The sequence below is a fragment of the Lactuca serriola genome, chromosome 8 (assembly GCF_051521515.1).
Source record: "Lactuca serriola cultivar US96UC23 chromosome 8, Lser_US96UC23_V15, whole genome shotgun sequence".
In the NCBI taxonomy this organism is placed as follows: domain Eukaryota; kingdom Viridiplantae; phylum Streptophyta; class Magnoliopsida; order Asterales; family Asteraceae; genus Lactuca; species Lactuca serriola.
The window spans coordinates 120,687,932-120,710,365 of NC_136415.1; the positions used below are offsets into that span (position 1 = coordinate 120,687,932).

At 34.9% G+C, this 22,434-nt stretch overlaps 3 protein-coding genes and 1 long non-coding RNA gene across 4 annotated transcripts; 3 read left to right on the plus strand and 1 right to left on the minus strand.

The window, feature by feature from the left end:
* Positions 1-2,541: 2,541 nt before the first annotated feature.
* Positions 2,542-4,745, plus strand: LOC145070827 (chaperone protein dnaJ 6-like). Its single transcript, XM_079017784.1, has 8 exons — positions 2,542-2,838; positions 3,288-3,386; positions 3,482-3,583; positions 3,672-3,731; positions 3,822-3,928; positions 4,012-4,094; positions 4,186-4,276; positions 4,375-4,745. Exons 1-8 carry the CDS (start codon positions 2,725-2,727, stop codon positions 4,583-4,585), a joined length of 867 nt encoding a protein of 288 aa, XP_078873910.1. The 5' UTR covers positions 2,542-2,724; the 3' UTR covers positions 4,586-4,745.
* Positions 4,746-8,238: 3,493 nt separating this feature from the next.
* LOC145068940 (uncharacterized) lies at positions 8,239-8,860 on the plus strand. The gene is made up of 2 exons (XR_013689181.1): positions 8,239-8,403; positions 8,537-8,860. It is a non-coding gene; the product is annotated as an uncharacterized LOC145068940 (long non-coding RNA).
* A 1,527-nt stretch (positions 8,861-10,387) lies between these two features.
* LOC145069545 (carboxyl-terminal-processing peptidase 3, chloroplastic-like) lies at positions 10,388-13,159 on the minus strand. Its single transcript, XM_079016481.1, has 10 exons — positions 12,619-13,159; positions 12,445-12,526; positions 12,241-12,371; positions 11,973-12,059; positions 11,714-11,881; positions 11,458-11,613; positions 11,281-11,367; positions 11,039-11,188; positions 10,855-10,962; positions 10,388-10,758 (listed from the first exon to the last, which is right to left on the minus strand). The coding sequence occupies exons 1-10, from the start codon at positions 12,958-12,960 to the stop codon at positions 10,501-10,503; spliced, it is 1,569 nt and encodes a 522-aa protein (XP_078872607.1). The 5' UTR covers positions 12,961-13,159; the 3' UTR covers positions 10,388-10,500.
* A 6,333-nt stretch (positions 13,160-19,492) lies between these two features.
* LOC145067349 (uncharacterized) lies at positions 19,493-19,912 on the plus strand. The gene has a single exon (XM_079014512.1). The coding sequence runs from the start codon at positions 19,493-19,495 to the stop codon at positions 19,910-19,912; it is 420 nt and encodes a 139-aa protein (XP_078870638.1).
* The last annotated feature ends 2,522 nt before the right edge of the window (positions 19,913-22,434 follow it).

Consider the following 22,434-nt stretch of genomic DNA (forward strand, 5'->3'; position numbering starts at 1 on the left):
ACAAATTGATATTTTAATATGAAGTAGTCGGTCATAACAACTTAATGTATATAAAAACAATAAAATCAAAGGCATATTAAATAATAATAATAATAATAATAACTTAATACATACAAATAAAAATTATATCACCCTTTTAGTCGTTTTTCTTTGTCTTTTATATCATTAAGTATATAATTGTTACATTTAATAAAAATAATTAAACTTTTTTTTTTCTGAACAACAAACTAATCTAGTTTTAAATTACCATTACCTATATCTCTAACGATACTTGAACCCATGACCCCTCAGTTGAAAGAGTCACTCATTGCTACTATTGCCAAACCATTTTAATTAAATTTTTAGGTGTTGTTTGTTTTTTTGAAGCAAAAACTCATGAAGTGTGCAAACCATCTTTACAACTCTATGCAGCAGAAGAGGTGGACCAAATGACTGAAGATTGTAATAAGAAACGTGTTTGTTTTTTAACATATGCATGCTGCTGTAAATATTAAAAAATTAAAATAAACCGATTTTAAGTACCGAAAATAGTTTTTTAATACCAAAAATTTAATAATGTATAACATTTCAACAAAATTTTATGATATTTCAGCAAGAAATTATCATTATTCTATATAAAAAAACGAAAAAAAAATAATTCAGCAAGAATGAACAAAAAGAAAAAGGTGAAACAAAAATCCAGTAAGATTTCAGTAACATATAATCAAGATTCATCGAAAATTCAGTAAGAAAAAAAGAAGATATTAGAAGAGGCAATACAAGTGCTACCCAAAAAATAGAACACGCACATAAGTTTTTTACTTTAAAGACTTATAAAAAACAACAGTAGCAAGATGAAAAGTGTTGCATATGTGTTGCACCTCACACCAATAAAAAGTCTGAAGAAGTTTTTTACAATAAATAAATAAATAAAATAAAATAAAATGACAAACAACACCTTATATTAGGGGTGTTCGCGGTTCGGTTTGAAACCATGAAACCGACCAAACCGGTCATCGGTTTGAATTTACGGTTTGTATTTTTCTTTACGGTTTGACTTGTGGTTTCGAACTTTTCAAACCGTATTGAAAGGTTTGGTTTACGATTTTCAAGATTTCAAACCGTATAAAAGCCGGACCGGCCGTTGAATTTGTATATATATTAATTAATTTTTTTATATGGAATTGTATTTTATTGTATTATATATTAATTTTTATATACAAATAATAAACTTTAAAACCCACAATATTTAATTATTACAATCCAATTGTAGTTTCTTTTGTGATTTGGTAATTGGTAAATGAAGCCCAAATTGATAGTCGACCTCCAAGCAATTGTGAATTCGTGATTCAATGATTCGTTTCAGCTTGCCCTAATCGAGTAATCACAATCTGCAAAGACGCAAAGGCTCTCTTTCTCTTGTTTTCTCTATCGTTTCCACTTGCCACACCACGCCATGTCGCCAAGTTACTGAGTCTAAGATTCTGAGACAGTGAGAACTAAGACGTAAATCAGGTCCGACGACCAAAGGTATTAATTCCCCGACTACAGCTCGCCGCCTCCCTTGCAGCAGCTCCAATTTCAGCTCCGTTTGTAGGTCCGAGTGTCCGACTACACCTCTCGTTTCTCTATCGTTGCTCCTTCTCTGATAAGGTATGCTGATATGTTCTGAATCAACTGAACTGATTTGTTTACCATCCATCTACATCTGATTTTTATTCATTATTCTAATTCTAATTCTTTCTAAACTTGTTGCTACACTCAATCAATAATCTTATAATATTATGTGCAAGTTGGATTTCGATTTCCAATCACCTCTCGTATTATTGTGAGTTTGATTTTTTTTAATAGAAGCAAACATCGGACGAAACAAAAGTAGAAAATAGTTGTTGACTTTTTATTTATTTCTAAACCTATTGCTAAGAATCATCACCTCTTAATATGATTTCGGTGAGTCCACAATTCTGAATTCTGATTGCCCTTTTTTTTCGAGGTCCTTACATGGATAAAAATAACATCAACATTCCAATTAGTGAACCTGTAAACATCATTGATGATGATGATGATATGGAAGAGATTGATGTAGATGATGTTGTTCATGTGGAGCAAAATGGAGGTGCTACTGATAATAACCAAGGAAGGGGACGAAAACAATATATTGTTTGGAAACACTTCAACAAACCAGATCCAGTTCCACCTAAAGGAGCATGCAACGCATGTATTCAATGTAAGAAAAGCTATGTGTTTGGAAGAGAATTTTTGCTGTTCTGACAGCTTTAATATTGCATTATTTTTAACAATATTTGATAGAATTTTAACTGTTTTAATAACTTTAACATTGCAATTTTTTTACCGAATTAGTTTAACGGACTCGATTAAAATGGACCTAAAAAGCCTACACCGTGAAACTAAATCGGAGACAAACCCTTAGTATAACGGTTTGGTTTGGTTTTAAATTTTCAACTGTTCAACGCTGGCTATTGCTTGACAAAAACCGTTAGTAACGGTTTGACTTTCATTCGACCTACAAAAGGACCGTAAAATAGACAAATAGTGATGGAGAAAGAGAACAGCGACCATGGCGGGAATTAGATTACGATGGCGGGAAAACCCTCCACGACCCATCTTAAAGTTTCTCTTTCGCAATTTCGTCATCCATTCCGCTAAACGCTCCGCTATATCTCGGTATATCATCTGATTGACTTCGATTGCGTAGTCTTATAGTATAACGTTGTCTCCCTTCAAATGGGCAAACGAAAGAAATCCGCGGTTCACGAAGAAAACATAGAAGAAGATGAACCAAATCAAGAGAATCTCGGTGAATCTTCATCCTCTTCGAATGATAAGAGCTTGTACGAGGTATCTTACCTGATCTTAGACTCGAATGCTTGAAAAAACTGCGTAACTGATTATATTTCGAGAAAGCCAAACTGTGACACTTTGCTCTTTGATTTAGGGCATTTTTCCAAATTTTCATTTCCTATCAGATTAGGGCTCTTATGAGATACACCCCGCGCATGAGATTTACCAAAAAGGATTTGTCGATTATTTGAACTTTATTGTTCTTGGCTAAACCCTAGTTTTCTTTAGATTCATATCCTTTTTTATTTACTCTTACTGTTCCGTTCGTTGCTAAATCCTTTTGAATGAAGTACTGTACTACACCAATTTCAATCGATGGGCTAACCCTAAAAGGGAATTGCTGCTTGTTATGAGAATCCCAATTCATAGTAGATGATTACACCTAGGGTTGAAGATCCTCATAACCATCTAGCTAAGCAAACTTTATAAAACTATGTGCTGTGTAGATTCTTGGGGTGGAAAGGACAGCATCCCAACAGGAAATAAAGAAGGCATATCATAAGCTGGCATTACGTCTACACCCTGACAAGAATCCTAATGACGAGGTAAAAAAATCAATCTTTTTGTTTTACCATTTAATCCTCTAATAAACTCTTGTGTTTTCATAACATGTTCTTAATCTCCTCCCATTCATATGCAGGATGCCAAAGAGAAATTTCAACAACTGCAGAAAGTTATATCAATACTTGGTGATGAAGAAAAGCGAGCACTTTATGATCAAACTGGCTGTGTTGATGATGCTGTAAGTTCTTAACACATTTTAACTGAAACTAATGTTATATCACATTTTTTGAGTTGCACTCATGGTTTTGTTTTTTCTCACTAAACAGGAACTTGCTGGTGATGTGGTTCAAAACTTGAAGGACTTCTTCCGATCTATGTACAAAAAGGTTTTCTTCATTAAACTTTAGAATATATGCACAAATTAAAAACCTTACTTTATTTTAGGTAATAAAGTGGAAAATACAAATGCTTTGTAGGTTACAGAAGCTGATATTGAAGAGTTTGAATCGAATTACAGAGGATCTGATTCTGAGAAAAATGATTTGATTGATCTTTACAAGAAGTACAAAGGTCATATGAACAGGTATAAACTTTTTTTTTTAATCATATGCTCTCTACATTTCTTTATGAGATTAATTTTCTGAAAACCTCTTTAATCTGTCACAGGCTATTTTGCTCCATGCTATGCTCAGATCCTAAACTTGATTCACATCGATTCAAAGATATATTAGACGAAGCAATTTCCTCTGGTAAGATTTATAATTCTTTTATGTACTTTTTTTTCATTAATGGAAAAAAGAAGCCCCATTTTTGTTACTTTTTTTTGATGTTGACTTGTAGGAGACCTGAAGTTGACCAAATCCTACCAGAAATGGGCTAAGCAAGTCTCTGAAACAAAACCACCTACAGATCCATTGAGGCGAAGGGGGAAGTGAGTCATTTGTTTCTCTCATTTTTAAAATAATATTATTTTTTGGGATTATGGTTTTGATAAATGAAAGTGATATGATGATGTTTGACCATTGACAGGTCAAAGAAAGAATCGGATGATTTGTATGCTATAATTTCACAGAGACAAAGTGAGAGAAAAGGGCGTTTGGATGCTATGTTTTCGTCTCTGGTTGGTAAGTATGGTGGAGGGGGAGAGTCTTCAGAGCCTACTGAAGAAGAGTTTGAAGCTGCAAGGGTAAAACTGGAAAAGCGCAAGGGTTCTAAGAAATCTAAGAAATCTAATAAGTAGATGTGATCTAATTTAGAGTTTAGTACACAACTCTTATATTATCTTGTCAAACAAACTTTCTGTGTCTCTTGTTTGGTTCTGTTTGTTCATCCTTTTTTATATTGCTATGGATAATCTTTATTAGGTGTTATAAATTACAAAACAAACTACTTTCATTTTATTCTTTAATGCTAGTAAGAAGACTATGCATTAGATTAAAAGTATATAAACAAACTTAATTTAGCACCTTGCACAACATACTTTCGTTTTCAATATGTTTCTCCTAAATTTAAGATGCTTTAGAAAAAGAGATAATCAAAATATGCATGTATTTGGATATTCACAAAAATAACAACATAATCGGTTTTTGGGTATATGCATCAATAACCATCATTTCTATCGTAATATATTTTCCCATGATTATTCTCCTCTCTTTAATCACTATAAGTAAGAATATTGCAATGAGGATTGGGCCAAAGCCATGGGCCCACATGTAACAAAATAATTACATGAATAAAGTATATAATAATAATAATACTGATATGAACTATTTTGAATTTCAATAATATACTATATGTATTTTTTTATTTGGTTGCGCCAATTATTTTTAGAAATGCGCTAATTCTAAAATTTAAAATGTCTAATACAATTGAACTTTTACAAAGTGTCATCCATGATATCGTATGTCCATACTAGTCTTACTGTATGCATACAGTAATCGATGATAAATAAAACCAAACACTATGACAGAATGAAAAAATCATGTGCAATTGTCATGAAAATTAAAATTAAGTATCCTTTCATAGAATGTGATTCCTTTCTTCTAGATTTTCATTTCATGAGGAATGGTATTTATTTTTGTTTATGGAATATATGTAATAACTATAAATTACCTTTATTTATTTATTCAATAATATTAATTTTTAGAAATTTTAAAATTTCATGTAAATAAAAAATAAAATAAAAATATATAGTATCATAATTATATTTTTTGATTTTAGGGTATCTTTTTCTTTTTGTTTTGTAAGTTTTCTTTGATTTTGCATAACTTTTTCTAAAAAAAACATACTAAACTTAAATTTTGGATTTTGGACAGGAAAAAGGAAAAAAAAAGGTAGTCCTAACTTTCAAATATATGTTTATAATCAGGTGAACAAAATCAAAATTTCGAGAAAATATATTTTGACTGAAATATTGAAATCTAATAAAAGAAAAAATATAACAAATAGGAAGATTCTAAATGATTTTCTTTTTGTTATCTATCTCCTAAATTTATAAAGAAGGAAAATAGTTACATTAAGATATTAAATGGAAAGAATATAGTAATTATAAATTGGGTTAATGTCACTCCAACCCTACCAACTATCAGGTTCTGTTTTAAATGGTCCTTCATGTTTTTTTGTCTTTTAGGGGCATAAAATCCATTTTTATCTGTTAAAAAAGGACCTTAACATGTAATTATCAGTTTCCTTATTAACGTGACTTTTTCACTTAAAATCGAAATTAAACTAAAATCCTCTTCACATCTTTATCCATCGTCTTCTTCTTCCACAAAGCTTTGATGTTGTTCCCATTCACAAAACCAGCCACCATTCTTCCTCTAACAACATAAGTCCATCATAATCGATCCAAGAATGCCATCTAATCTGTGTCCATCAATATGTCTACCGCTAAACATAGCAGGAACAACGATATCATGACCTCCGATTGTAATCAACGATCTCGGATATCTGTGCTGCAAAGAGATGGTTTCGAGATCTGTTTGTCAAAAACAAGAACCATAGTAAATCTGAACCAAATCAGACCTTCTAAGTTTTTATTGCTGGTGGCTGTTTTTGAAACTTAAGAAATAGAAGCAAGAATGAAAACAACAAAACTCAAAGATTTGTGTCAGCTAACCGGACCTCCCATTCATTTTCATCTTTGGCGCGGGGACTAAGCTCGCGTTCATGGAAGTCCCCTCTGGTGTTCTTTTCCTAGACACATTTTGTTTCGGTTTTTTTTTTCCCGATTTTGTTCCAAATCTTGGTGTGATTTGCTTCTTTTGATCTTGAAAAAAAGATAATAGCAAATAGCGGAAGATGCTGGTGGTGAACAACATAAGATGTTGGTGGTGGGCGATGGCTGTTGGTTTATGGATTTGAATCTAAACCCCAAAAATGGAGTTTCAAACTAAAGATGTTGGTGATGGGTTGCAATCAAACATTTATTCATATTGTTCACAAAACATTAAAAAAATCTATTTAATTTTTTAATCTAGAAAAAAAGTACGATATAAGTTATTGAAGGGTTTATACATGTGGACCAATTTCAAATGATGTGACACTAAATCATTTTGACTGGACTTTATGCCTCCTAGAAAGCGAAAAAATAAGGTTTAGATCTTTTAAACCAAAACGGAAAAGTTTGTAGGTCAATTACCCGGGAAAATGACTCTTGAGGGTAATTAACTTTTGCGTTTGTACTCATTTGGTCCTTTTTTTTGTGTTCAATATACCATCGAACTTGTTGTTGGTGTTTACCATAGCCCTTTTGACCGACTTTTGACCTGTGATAGCCGGTCAAAGGGTTATGGTGAACACAAACAACAAGTTCGATGGTATATTGAGTACAAAAAAAGGAAAGGGACCAAATGAGAACAAACGCAACAGTTGGTTACCCTCCTGATTCAGTTTCCCTTTATTCATTTACAACAAATCCCACATCATCTCCTACTGATATTAATGACTTTATGAGATTCATTCTTGCTTATCTTCAAAACATAACCTACCGAAGGACATTATTCATATATGTACAACTTTGTAATGTACTTGAATATTTATTAGAGGAATCTTGACTAAGCAGACGCATTTCATGACTACATTTACATTTCCAATCAAATGATTTATCGTATCATGGATTCTAGACAAGTCTACGAACGAGTGGAATCACAAGTGCTGTGATTTTTGAGTTTACTTAGATTTAAGATCGAACTCATGGGATAAGATACACCATCAATATGTACAATATCATACTGCTTTTGTAAACACATCACCATAATATTGTACATATTGATGTTGTATCTTATCCCATGAGTTCGATCTTAAAGCTAAGTAAACTCAAAAATCACAGCACTTGTGAATCCACTCGTTTGTAGACTTGTCTAGAATCCATGATACGATAAATCATTTGATTGGAAATGTAAATGTAGTCATGAAATGCGCCTACTTAGTCAAGATTTCCCTAATAAATATTCAAGTGCATTACAAAGTTGTACATGTATGAATAATGTCCTTTGGTAGGTTATGTTTTGAAGATAAGCAAGAATGAATCTCATAAAGTCATTAATATCAGTAGGAGATGATGTGGAATTTGTTGTAAATGAATAAAGGGAAACTGAATCAGGAGGGTAACCAACTGTTGCGTTTGTTCTCATTTGGTCCCTTTTCTTTTTTTTGTACTCAATATACCACCGAACTTGTTGTTTGTGTTCACCATAACCCTTTGACCGGTTATCACAGGTCAAAAGCCAGTCAAAAGGGCTATGGTAAACACCAACAACAAGTTCGATGGTATATTGAATAAAAAAAAAAGAAAAAGGACCAAATGAGTACAAACTCAAAAGTTAATTACCCTCAACACCGGTTTACCCTTATAAATTTATGCATTTTGTTTCAAAATCCATAACAACAATAGAATACTTCACCAGGGTTATTTATGATTGCGCATACTTAAGCTCCACTGTCGTAACGTGCAAACTGCAAAGAAGCCTGAAAGATGAGTTCCACCGCCCCTTCCGACCTCCGCTGTCACCCACTCATTGCCGTTGTGCTGTCACCTTCATTCACACTCTAATTATTGTAATCTTCTCATGTATAAATAACCACTCAGTTTTCCTCATCATCATCACTCAAATTCAATTGTAAATTTGTAATTTGTAATCGCTACAGAAAATTAACCTTTTATTGTAATTTAATCATTCGAATGGCGCAGGTTGGCCCTACCACTTCCACTGCCGTCAAGGTCTTCCTAGTCGCCTTCTTCATCGCAGCTCTGTCCTCGTCCGTTTCAGCGCAGGACGTTGCAATGTCGCCGGCTCCATCTCCCGCTGCAGGCGCCGCCTCCTCGCTACCGATCCCCGTCATCCTGGCTGGATTCGCTTTCATCCTCTCCGCCCTAACACAGTTAAGGAACTGAGATCTGATCCTCTTCGTTTCTTTTATGTATGTGCGATTTCAGAGCATGAATTATGAATTTATGATTATTTTGTATTCTTTGTTCATCATCTATATATCAAAGGCAAATCTGATTCTTCAATCGTTCCATCCTCAGAGAAGCACTTTCTTTTTTGTTTGATTTCATTATCATGCATCGTTTACGAAGAAACAGAAACAGCACAAATAAAACAAAACCTAAACACCGGTTCTTGAAAGAATACATAAAACTGGAGATGCTCTATCATCTAGTTATACCAGGAGTTGCTCTCCAGTTATTCTTCAAATTTATGTTATAACCCGAAGAAACATATTTAATAAATAATACTATGACAAGTTAACAAAAATATTCACTCTTATGGTCCTGGATTGGGAGGTAACTTAGATGCATGGGGTGCTTGTCATGTTTGTGTGTGATTGTCTCCGGTGATAACAAAGCACATTCAGGATGTATATAAATATTACATACTTTGCAACTGAATGAAGGCTGATGTGTTAAAGAATAAGATTCATTATCAGGATAACGATGACAAGGACCCCAAGTAAATTTTTTGAGACACATATGACAAGGTACATCAATAAAACGTGTCGAAGCTATTGAAAGAATGTGATCCGGGTGAGCTTTATGTGTGATTTCTTTGGGTATAAACCCACAGGTAACATCAACATAGTATCCACATTTGACACAACAATAGGCAAATCCATTGCAAGGTAAACGACAAACAATAGAATACACCAAAAAAGCAAATCCACATTTGGGTATAATACATACATTTATCGCATTTGTAAATCCAATGATTTGGATTACTAAAAGAACGACTGCATATCTACATTAGTTAGACCCCCTCTGTTATTTAAAACAAAAAAAAAAAGAATATATCTAAATTTGTTTTATTGTTTATCCCTTGATTTTCTATTACACTTCCTATTCCAAAGAAACAATCAATAAAGGTTGTTAAAAGTGGTTTTCATGGTAATTTAAATTTCTTTTAGTAATTTAACAACCAGATTTTCCTATGTGTAAACATTTTATATCATGAAATTACAACGATTTATTTTAAATTTCAAGAATGTTATAGAAGTCAGGTTAATTAAAAACAAACATATTGTAGAGTGCATGTTCTTTCTTCATCATTCTAGATTCCTAAAGCTTTGTACTATTTTTAGTTTAATACGAAAAGAATGAACACAACCGAAACAAAGTATGTAAATATTACTTGGACCTTAATACAAATGAAATCAATTTTAGTAAGGATTAAGGAAAGTATAGGATGCTGGTGTGCATTCATATAAACTTCTCATTTCGCAAAGAATAAAGATCACAAGTATCTAACAAGTAATGTTTGTAACAAATATTTTTTTTCATTAATCTGACAAATAAAAATAAACTTGGATATTCCCTCATTTTTTAGATCAAATTGATGTGGTAATGATTTGTTTTATCTTGGAATTGGTTACTTGAAACATTATATTGCCTCAGATTCAGTTCACATCCAGTTTCATTTTGCAATCAGGGTTCAGATCCAAAAACAGCATTGCATATACTCACCTAATAGACAACGTGTTACTCCTCTCTTAATAAAGATTTTCATTTCATTTTCCTTTCTTTAATCGATTCATCAATACACTCTGATTGCAACAACTATATATTATTATATATATACACACCAATATATATATGTACAATGATTCACTAAGATTCTATGGCCTTAAATTGAGCATGAGATAGATACATAGAATATTCTAGGAAGCAGAGCCTTTAGATTCTTGATTATCCAACTCATGTTCTGCTACCAAAATACAAGAATCCCCTTCCAAAGATGAGGAAGCTACACCCTTCTTCCTCATGAATGTTGCTGATTCTTTTGATGAATTCAGCATCTCTGTTGTACACTGGACATCGGGTGCTATGCCAACTTGATCAATGGCATGAAGTGCTGGTGATAAGTACTTTGCAACCGTGATAAAGAGAGCCGATCCATCATGTAATTCAGTCACACTCTTCAATTATGCATAATATCATTCAGAACAAGTTAATACATCATGCTGAAGAAATTAATCATAGAGTTTTATATTCTAAAGATTCAAAAAAGTTACCTGAATCTTTCCTTTCCCAAATGTCCTGTTGCCAATTAGCTTTGCCCTGCCATTGTCATGGAGTGCCCCTGCCAAGATTTCGCTTGCACTTGCACTCCCTTCATTAACCTGTACATTATAGAATTGTAGAAATTTTTAATATATAGATCAAAAGACTGTAAAAAAAAAAAAAAAAAAAACTTACAAGAACAACTAGAGGATCACGAGTAAGAGCATGGCCATTGATCATGTTAATAGGAAGCATGTTCCCATCTCGATCTATTGTGTTCACTAGAGTCTCATCTCCATCCAGCCATATTTGAGCAACATCAAGTCCAGCCTTCACCAAACCACCCTACAACATAACATATATATGTAGAAAAATACTAAATAGTCAAACAAGAGTTTACTAGAGATTTAAAAAAAAAAAAAGACCACTTTACTTACTGGATTGTTCCGGAGATCCAAAATGTAAGATTCAACACCCTGATTTTCCAATTCACGAATGGCGTGTTTCATATCTGTAGCAGCAGTCTGTTTACAAAAAACTTGTTGTTAGATAGATGACTTTAAGATATGAAGTTATAAAGTAAGACTACTAAGATTTGGAGAATTAATAAGCACCTGGGAGAAGGCTAATAACTTTACATATCCGGTTTTGGATACATGACCATTTGGTGTTCTATGAGGAATAATGGCACTTGATATAGGAGAAAGTCTGATGAATTCCCGGGGTAGTTTCACCTCTCTAAAACTAGAGTCAATGGCCAACTTTTTTCCCTGTAGATCAAACATGCACAAATTTCTATAAAATCCTTTGGAAAGGAATCAACCATTCCATTCCATTCCTTCCTCCGAAACCTAAATTTTAGAAACTTACATTGTGCACTTTGACTGTAACGCTTGTCCCAACATGACCTCTGAGCTTTTGTGCAGCAGCTTCACCACTAATCCCTTTAACCCTCTCCCCATTTATTTCAATCAACTCATCTCCTACATGTATTCCAGCTCTAGCAGCTGGGCTACCCTCAACACAGGACAATACAACCTGAAACAAAAAAAAAAAAAAAAATTTTAAAATTAAAAATAAATAAGAATCCATAAGTGAGGTCTCAGGTTCAAGTCTCGGCATCACCAACCAGATGACCAGTTTCTGGTTCAGTATTCACAAATAGTCCAACTCCTTGCACGTTTCCATCACTTCCAATTCGAAAACTTTGGTATTCCTGTACAAATCATTGCCGAAAAGAAAATAGTGTAAGTTTCCCCTTTTGGCACTAGAAGTAAGAATAAGTTACAAAAATGGTCCCTGTTGTTTCTGACTTTTACCATGTTTACTCCAAAACTGAAAACTCTTTCAGAAAACACGGGGACGATTTTTGTAAAAATAATGGAAAAAATTTGCACCTTTGGACTGATAATGCGAGTGAAGGGATCTCCAAGAGTAGAAAGCATTCCTTTAATCTTGCTGTATGCTGCATCAGCTGTTCTAAGTGGAAGCATTTCCACCATTGTTTGTTGGAACTTGGAGTCCCAGTCTACAGAAAACAATTAAACTTACGTTAAAACTATTGATACCAAACGACATAAAACAACAGGAATGAATCGTACCTTGATGATTAAAGGTTGGATCAACAAAAGTCTCTCTGATCAAACCCCAAGTCTCTACAAGAGTTCGCTGCACAGCATTCACCTGTTACAAAATCCATATAAGCAATAGATCGAACACCTTATCTGCACAACCCAAACAAACTACTAAAAAAGATGATCGAACTGAACACCTACCTCATGAGTACGAGAAGCTGGGAATGCTATTGTCAAGGACTCGGCAAGAGCTGGCGAATCTAAACAAACAGAGACTGCAGCAGCGAGCCCGATCAAACCTTTAGCGATTGAATCAACCAATTTCTTATTGGATTCAACTGATTCGTTCGAATTTGCCTTGGGTAAAGCTTGAGGTGGCGTTGGTACTTTACACTTGCTATGGTAACCATTGAAATTTGAAGAAGAGAACCGGTACTTATAGGGCAAAGTTGAAGAAGTTGGTGTTTGAGGGGTTTTGGTGTAAATTGATGAAATGGGTGAAGAATTACTAAGATCGAGATTAGGCCGGCGTAGAGCATCCATGGTAGATACTCTAACTGGGGGATTTAGGGGGTTTGTAGATTGTAATCGAAGGGATTTATGGGGAACGAATGAACAAGTGTAAAATGGTTGGATTATTTGTGAATCTAATTCTAAAAGTTTGAATTTGAAAGATCCCTGAAACGAGATGAATCTTTGTTGTTTGTGGTGTAAGAGTTTGTAGCGTGGGCGTAAGTAAGAGTTCGAGTGGAAGTATCTTAAGAACCTCATGTGTTCCGCCACGTGCATCTCCACTCGTGGCTTTGAAACGAAGTGTCCAATAACGAAAGTTTTGGAATTTAGAGGGAGACAAAATAAAATTTGCCTCTCTTTTGGTTTGTTTTCTATATTTTATATTTTGAATTGACGGTTGTAGATTTAACTTTTAAGACTTGTTTTTGTTAGAAAATAGTAGAGTAAATTACATGAGTGGTCCCTATGGTTTGGAGTAATTTACGTGTTTGGTCCCTAACTTATTTTTTTAACTTGAAAGGTATCTGGTGTTTGTTTTTGTTACACGTTTGATCCCTACTGTTTGTTTTTGTTGCACGCTTGGTCCCTGTTTGTTTTTGTTGCATGCTTGGTCCCTGTTTTATCTATAAAGACTATTATTTAAATAGGGAAAAATGGTGGGGTAGGTAAGGTAAGGTGAGGGTGGGTGGGGTTGGGGTGTGTTTATTTAAATAAATTAAAAAATCAAGGGGAAAATAGTCTTTTTAGGTAAGACAGGGACCAAACGCGTAACAAAAACAAACAGTAGGGACCTTCCGAGGTAAAAAAATAAGTTAGGGACCAAACACGCAAATTACCCTAAACCATAGGGGCCATTCGTGTAATTTACTCAAAATAGTAATAAACTAAAAAGGTTAACCCTGCTACGCGGGGCCAGAAGCTTTCAATGTTGTTTCCGAATCGATAAATATGACAGACGTAGAAAGTGTAATGATGAAAAGCCCGGGAGTTGCCCCAGACCATTTTTTTTTTTATGTTTTTATGAAAAAATGTAAAAGTTTTTACTGCAAGTACCAGAAGTGTCAAAATGGCTAATTATAAAGAATTACATGCACTACATGGTTGATTGACACAATTGCTTATTCTTTCGTACCAACATAAGAATATAATTTTGTTAAATCATATTCAAAGCCAAAGGTAGGAAATGAAGTGTACTCATAACAGATTCCTAAATTTCCCTTTTTTTTTTTTTTTTTTTTTTTTTCATTTTTAAGGCCAACCCTATCTGCTACTTTGTTGTGAGAAGCAGTTGCTTATTCTTTCATACCAACATCAGAATCATTGATTCCAGAGTGGCACTCATTCGTCTGTATTGGCGATGACCCCACCATATCTCCTGCCTGTTGCTCAAAAAAGTTATAAAAGAAACCATTAATAAATAATGTCTATAAATTTAGTTTTACATATTTTCGTGTCATCCTCACCTTTGAACAAACAAATCTCAGTTCTGCATTCCATTTATTTCAGCATTTGGATGTGCTTGCAGAAGCATTAATTTCAATTCCAGCCTCCTAAAAGAAGTGCAAATCAAAAAACTAAAACTTTTGAAAAATACATTGGTCGCATATTAAAATATTAAGTTAAAAGATTTTGTTGGACGAAAAAGTACATTGCAATTCCAACACGGTGGGCTAGCAGCCCAATCTCCACCAAGCATGTAAAAAACAAAAATAAATAAAAATAAACCTGGATTACCTTCAGTTTGATAATTTACATATGGATTTCCTTAAACAGAGTTATATTGTATCTCCTTTGCCTCTCATGATCATCAAAAGTAAGATTGGATGCTGTCATCAACAGAGCCAAACTTTCAGCAGTTTTTTATACACCTCAGACTGACTTATTGGAAAAAAATAGCAACTTACTTTCATTTATTTTGTTATTTTATATAGTCACATCTATGGTATCTAGTATAATATTAATTTAATAGTCACATATATGGTATCCATGTGCCAACCACAAGGGAATCTCAATATTAAGGTCTTGTAACATCAAAAAGAGATTAACGACTTTCATGAAACCTTGTAATAATATTAAAGTAAACAAAAAGTGTCAATCCGTTATCAATTGATATAGAAGATTAGATTTGCACGAATGGATAAACTCTTAAATCATTAACTTTTACCAAAAAAAAAAAAAAAAAAAAAATTGTATGGAGGGGCAGTTTGGTAAAAAACTAAAAAATCATTAATTTTTTACCCAAAAAACATTATATAGTGGCATTTTGGACAAAAACCGTTAAAATCATTATTTTTAATAAAAAGTAAAAGTATTTAGGGGCATATTCATTAAAAACTCTTAAAATAACTATTTTTTTAAGAAAAGAACAATATGTGTGGGCGGTTAGGTCAAAACTGTATTTTTTTGTACTAAAAAAAACACATACTGTTGTTCGGTATTAAGTATGAAAATTTGAATGGGTGGTTTCTTACCAAAAATTGTTTAATTACCTCTATCACTAATTGGAATACATTTCAAGCCATTTTCATAGTTTCATATCTGAACTGATATTTGAGAAACGAGAATTGTAGCTGACACCAATTTCATAGCTTTGGTACTCTCATAAGTTTCTTCAATTAAAGGTCTTCCCCTATTATAATAAGCCCCGGTTACACCTGAAAGTATAGCCACTCACAGTTATGTACACATAATTTGCAACACATAATAGACGACCACTCATACAAATTATTTGAAAAAAAATAAAACACAGAAATGCAAACTTTTCAGCTATTGTAAAGGTGAAAGAAACATCAAAACTAATTTGGTTACAACAATGGTCCTTGTGGCCGTAAATTGATATAGAAATCGTCCCTGTCACAATTAACAGTTACAAATTTGGTTTTTGTAATAGTAAACTGCCAGAGGGACCATTTATATAACAATTTAATGTGACAATGACTTTTTTTTAGTATTTGATTGTTAGAGGGGGGGGGGACCATTTATGTAATTGTTTGCTACAACAGGGACCATGTCTACAATGAACAAATAGATTTTTTGTATTGCATTTTATGATTTTTTTTAATTGATAAAAATAAAATATAGAATTTTAGGGTGTTACCATAAGCGGAATATGAAGCCAAAAATAAAAAAAAAAAGTTAATTTCTAGATTGGGGCAAAATAGTAATTATGTATATACTACTATGAAAATTTGTTGACGGCTGTCAACAGGGAAGACATGAATATGGCAACATCTACTACGAGTCGTTTGATTTGCACTTACCCAGCCTGGTCAGAGCTGACTGCTGACCCGGTCAGTAGTCAGACTGTTTGATGGGCCTCCATTGTGGCTGACTCGGTAAGCACTCCCTGACCAAAGGGCTGACTCGGTCCCAAAAAAAAAAGATGCTGACCGATTACCCTAACACAAATCGCCGCTCATTCATTCTTCTTCCTTCGATATTCAGCGCGACACAAGAATTGAAAGCTGCAGCTTCCGACCACTTCACCTCCTGCGCCGACTAGGACTCAGCACCGGCGACGAAGCCACAGCCCCGATGAAGGCACTGCTCGACTGCAGGTACGTCTTTTTTTTTTTTTTGTTTTTTTTTCTGAAATCCCAAAACCCTTCAATGTTTACAAGAATTGAAAGCTGCAGTTTCCAGCCACTTCACCTCCTGCGCCGGCTAGGACTCAGCTCCGACGACGAAGCCATAGCCCTGACGAAGCCACAACTGCCCGACTGCAGGTACATTTCTTCGTCTTCTTTTTTTTGTTTTTTTTTTTTTCTGAAATCACAAACCCTTCAATGTTTGCTGTCAAATTGATAATTTCATTCTGAAATTAGGATTTGAAATTACTTCTTTCATTATTCTTGGATTCAATTAGAACAAAGGGTTAGCATGAAATCAATTTAGAATGTGTTTTTGATGAAATCTGATTTTATCTATATGAAGGAATTAATTGCTTGTGTATGAAATCTGCAGCAACTAATGTGTGAAATCACAGCCCCTTATATAATTGTTAAATTGAATGAATTGTGTAATGTATGTATATATGATATGTTTATGTGCATATGTGTGTAAGATCAAAATGGTCAAGACAATGATTAGAATTTGAGATCTTGTCTTCAAGCCCTTATATAATTGTTAAATTGAATGAATTGTGTAATGTATGTATATATGATATGTTTATATGAATATGTGTGTAAGATCAAAATGGTCAAGACAATGATTAGAATTTGAGATCTTGTCTTCAAGTTATGTATTGTGTGTATATGATATCTCCCAAGTAATGTCTTCAAGTTGTATTATCTTTAGGTATATGTGTATTACCAAACTGATATATGAGATCTTGTCTTCAAGTTATGTACTGTGTGTATATGATATCTCCAAAGTATTGTCTTCAAGTTATATTATCTTTAGGTTAAACAAAAAAATATATGTTTTATCTTAAACAAAAAAATATATGTTGGATGATTAGATTTTTTTTTCTTTTTACAATAGACATGACAGATAAAAGAATTAGGGTTAGTTGGAAGTCGGAATTGGTGGACAAAACTTTTTTGGAAGCATGTATACAAGAATTAACAAGCAATGGCCGAGAGGGTAGCGGACTAAAAGCAAGCTCATGGGCTGTGGTCGCGGAGAAATTGAAAACAGATCATAATTTTATTGTCGACAAAAAACAAATGAAAAACCGATACGACTATTTAAAAGCAAAGTATGCAGTGTGGTTAAAACTTAAAAACAAAACAGGAAATATTTATAATCCCGTTACAAATTCTTTTAACATGACTAATGAAGAATGGGAAGCGGAAGCGAAGGTACATATATACATATTTTTTAAAGTAGATTATTTTTTTTACTACTTTAATAATATTTATTAAATTTGTCAAACAGTTGAACAAGTATGTAGATAAGCTGAGAAATGCACCCCTCCCTTGCCCTGAACTTTGTACCCAACTATTCGACGGGGCGACCTCGACCGGTGTTCACAGTTGGGGGCCATCTTCGACATTACCTCATCCCAATGAAACCTTTAGTACACATGATTTTGAGGATACAGAGATGGATGAGCCAGCACCTCATGCAGATACCCCAAGCTCAACAATACCTCAACCTACTAGTGAGGAATCATCTGGGCGGACAAAAAACAAGGGGGGCAAACGAAATGGTCCTAAAGAAACCACACTTGATGATGAGTTGAAAGAAGTTGGAAAAGAGATTATCAAGGCTGCACAAGCATTCACCGAAGCAAATAATCTTGACAAGGAGATGGATGCTTGTATGGCGAAATTGACAAGCTTGGAGTGGGGAGAATATGATCCGAAATACACTACTGCTCTTATGTTATTTGCTGAAAGTGCTGGTAATAGGAAAATTTGGTTGCGCCTTAACTTGTCAACTTGTGAGTCGTGGGTAACAAATGCGGGAAAAAAGTTTGGATTAGTTGGTTGACTTTAGTATTGACATGTTACGTTTGACTTTAGTATGTTATGGTTCATTGTTTAACTTTAGTATGTTATGGTTCATTGTTAGACATTAGTATTCCATGGTTTAGTTATGTTATGGATTGTTTTTCTTAGGTGCGGTTATGTTATATGAATTTATATGTTATGAAATGTTATGTTTTTCTTAGGTGCGGTTATGTCATGAAATGTTATGTTATATGAATTTATGTTATTGATTGTTATGTTATTGATTGTTATGTTATTGATTAAAATGTAATATGTATTTGACATCTAACAGGACACATGGATAAAGAAGGTGACTTTTTATATTTTCTTATATTCTCGTGGTATTGGTTGATGTTGGTCCGACAAAGGCAAAGAATAATTAAAAGAATAAGAGCTAGCGAACAGGTAGCAAAGGGATATGTGTATACGCAAGATTTGATACACGGATGTCCTATACAATGTTACGATATGATACGTCTTTCACAAGATGCATTTGTACTATTATGCAATCACTTTACACAAAGAAATTGGTTGCAATCTAGTAGGACGATAAGCGTTGAAGAGAAGATGGCTATGTTTTTACATGTTATAGGACATAATGAACGTTTTCGAGCCGTTAAAGAAAGATTTCATCACTCCACATAAACGATTCATCAATGTTTTCATGAGGTCTTACGTGCAATGATGTGTTTTGCACGAGAAATTATAGTACCAACCTCGTCTAATTCAACAAGAAATACCTCAGAACGACATAGACGGCTAATGCAGATATTTCCCAGAGCAATAGGTGCACTAGATGGAACACTTGTACATGCAGTTGTGCCTGTTGATCAACAAACTCGTTATAAGGGAAGAGGAAAAGGTGAATGTTATCAAAATGTAATTGGAATTTGTAATTTTGATATGATATTCACCTTTGTATGGGATGGATGGGAGGGCATAGCACATGATTCTAAAGTTTTGAAAGAAGTTGCATTTAACCCAACTTCCGGATTTCCATTCCCTCCACCAGGTTTGTAACTTTACTATACGTTTTATTATCTATATTATTTATATGATAAATTTGTCATACATCTACAAATAAATATTACCTTTGTGATGCCGCATACACCAACACCCGTGGATTTATGGCTCCATACCGCAATACTAGGTATTGGTTAGCCGATTTTCGAAGAAACAGAGCTTTGACTAAGGAAGAAATGTTCAATCATGCTCATGCACAACTTAGAAATTACATTGAACGTGCTTATGGTGTATTGAAGGCGAGATTTCCAATTTTAAAACAAATGGCTCCTTATCCTTTTCCAGTGCAAAGAGACATAGTCATTTCTTGTGTTGCGGTCCATAATTTTATAAGGAAATACGATATTGAAGATGAATTATTTACGAACTTTGAACAAAACACTATGGTTACTCATAATGTGGGTGGTGGAGGAAATGAGGGTCAAAACATTGAAGGCATAGAATGGGGTTCCGAAGCCGTTAACTATATGACTAATTTGCGTGACCAGATTGCTAATCAGTTATTTTCAAATGGTTCACGTTAAACGGTGTACTTTTTTTATTATGTATGACAATTTGTATTTGGATTTTGTATTACACTTCAGATAAATAATCAAACAGCATAAACTCAGTCAGATATGGACTCAGTCAGCATTTCTAACCCAGTCAGCTTCTAACCCAGTCAGCTCTAACCCAGTCAGCAACTATCAAACGACCCCTTATTTAATTTCTCTACCAAAGGTTCATGAAAAATACCTTCTAGTTCATCCTCATCTTTCTGTAACCAAATTGATAATAATTTCATAATTCATTATGTTTTACAAAAACAATCAACCACAACACTATGATGATATAGATTTATTGACCAAAATTAAACAAATCTAAGTGAAGTAAGGTTGTTTGAGGGATCATACACACACACTACAAGTTTCCCAGTCTCGTCTCGGCCTTTCTCGAATCGAGTATGGATCCTCTGCTTTCAGTAGTACAGGCCCGTACTACCTTCCACATCTATTCGTACTTTCCTTAGGAACTGCTTCGTCTCCTTCAGGTCCCTTTTTATACTACTACTGCTCCAACACTATCTCATCCTAGGCTTACCCTAGGGAAACCTCTGACTCAACTCAAACCAGTCCTCAGCTGCTGAAGGCCTCCTCGTGATGCCAATTAGCCATCACCTGAATACCATCACATGTGACGAGGCTCAGATAATCCTTCGAGTAAAAGACTCGTCCCTACAACGGTTGGACTCAGACAAGAGTTGTGCAATAGGGCCAATTCCAACACTCTGAGATTATTCAACCCTGATCACATGTGGCGTGACGTATTCACCTAATGGCTAACTCTCATCACTCGGAATCCCACAATGCACAAAGCAAGAAACATTCAGAAAACGGAAAAATCTAACCATAACATACTCAACAATCATAATCTCATATCAAGAATCTGTACTAGCATGCAACATAAGCTCATAAACTCAGACATAACCTAAACAAGCTATCCTACTACTGTCTAATCAGCACTATCATGCAGCTCAAAGCACATATAACAGGCACGTAAGGCATCCTCCCTAGATCCTTAGTCCTAATCTAGCATGCTGTTCTACTAGCTGATAATCATAACATAAACTTGCATGGGTATTTTGGGGTACTTACTTGAGCTCGGCTGATTGCATGCACCACACCCTTTTCTCTTATCAAAATTCTTTTCTTTCTGAATTCTTTCCGCTTTTCTAAAACTATTTCATTTCTAAAAACTATTTTTACAAAACTGTCTTTTCATTTTAAAAACTTTTAGACCAATCCCTTAGTTTGAGTTCAGACACACCCGAGAGTATGCCCGAATCCCTCAAACCAAGGCTCTGATACCAACTTGTAACATCCCAATTTCAAGACTAAAAATTTCTTTTAATAAACATTACTTAAAATACATTTATCAATCCATAACATAATCAGAGTATTAATTCCAAAACATATTTTCATTATCATAGTAAAACATTCCCAGGCTGTCTAATCTATGGTGTGTGCCATGCAATCACCCCGAGCTCTTCCCTCTGCTACCGGAAGTACCTGAAACCAAAACTGAAAACCGTAAGCACGAAGCTTAGTGAGTTCCCCAACCTACTACATACCCTGCACAAACACATACTGCACATACTGGGCTACGCCCGCTATTCCAGGCCTCGCCCGCTACTTCGGGCCTCGCCCGCTATAACGGCCCCGTCGCTCCAGGCCCCGCCTGGCTTCGAGCCCCGCTCGGATACAGATCTGTTTCACTTAGGCCTTGCCTGTCACTGGGCCTCGCCCGCTAACATATAATAACACATAAACATATCACAACATATAAGCTAAACATATACTAATGGATCCTGTCCTAAGGCCTCGCCTATCTTGGGCCTCTCCCCTGAGTTGCTACTAATGAGTCATGGAATCCCGTCCACGCTCCTACTGATAGTGAGATACGGGCCCAACCCACACTCACCCTTTCCCTAAATTGGGCCTCGCCCCTGCTCTGCTGCTAATGAGATGTGGAACACCGTCCACCCTTTGCTATTGGTGAGATACGGGACCTCACCCAAACTCACCACCCTACCAGGCACATACAAGTATCACCCAGACAACAAGTATACTCTATCATGCAAACCATTCCTTGGGCACCCGCCCTCTATCAATGGACCTTGGTCCTAAATATCATACTGTCATATAGTGCCTAGGGCTAACCCCTGAGTCTTCCTACTTATATCTAAATGGGCCGACATTGTGGCCTTAGACCCATTCACACAAAGGGAAACTCACTTAGTACTGCTGAACTTGCTGGTAATCCCTCTGGCCGCTGTCTGACAACTCTCTCTGAACTGCTGCTCCACTATCTCCCCGAGCTACCAATATCAATATAGCACTTAGTCTAACTGTCCTCCGAAAGTCAACTAAGTCCACTCTGGTCAAAGTCGAAGTCTTGGTCAAAGTCAACCTTCCAGGTCAACCCTACTCGCCGAGTCTGCCTACTGACTCGCCGAGTTCATACATTTAGAATCCTTTTATTTGCGACTCGACTCGCCGAATCATCC

Excerpts from the sequence above, each read along its gene's own strand:
- LOC145070827 (XM_079017784.1), top strand. The coding sequence starts at position 2,725 with ATGGGCAAACGAAAGAAATCCGCGGTTCACGAAGAAAACATAGAAGAA. Across the intron at positions 2,839-3,287 it reads ATGATAAGAGCTTGTACGAG|ATTCTTGGGGTGGAAAGGAC; the intron begins GTATCTTACCTG and ends TGTGCTGTGTAG. Across the intron at positions 3,929-4,011 it reads TACAAAGGTCATATGAACAG|GCTATTTTGCTCCATGCTAT; the intron begins GTATAAACTTTT and ends AATCTGTCACAG.
- LOC145067349 (XM_079014512.1), top strand. The coding sequence starts at position 19,493 with ATGGCTCCATACCGCAATACTAGGTATTGGTTAGCCGATTTTCGAAGA.
- LOC145069545 (XM_079016481.1), bottom strand. The coding sequence starts at position 12,960 with ATGGATGCTCTACGCCGGCCTAATCTCGATCTTAGTAATTCTTCACCC. Across the intron at positions 11,882-11,972 it reads AACCAGAAACTGGTCATCTG|GTTGTATTGTCCTGTGTTGA; the intron begins GTTGGTGATGCC and ends TTTTTGTTTCAG. Across the intron at positions 11,189-11,280 it reads TGGATCTCCGGAACAATCCA|GGTGGTTTGGTGAAGGCTGG; the intron begins GTAAGTAAAGTG and ends GTTATGTTGTAG.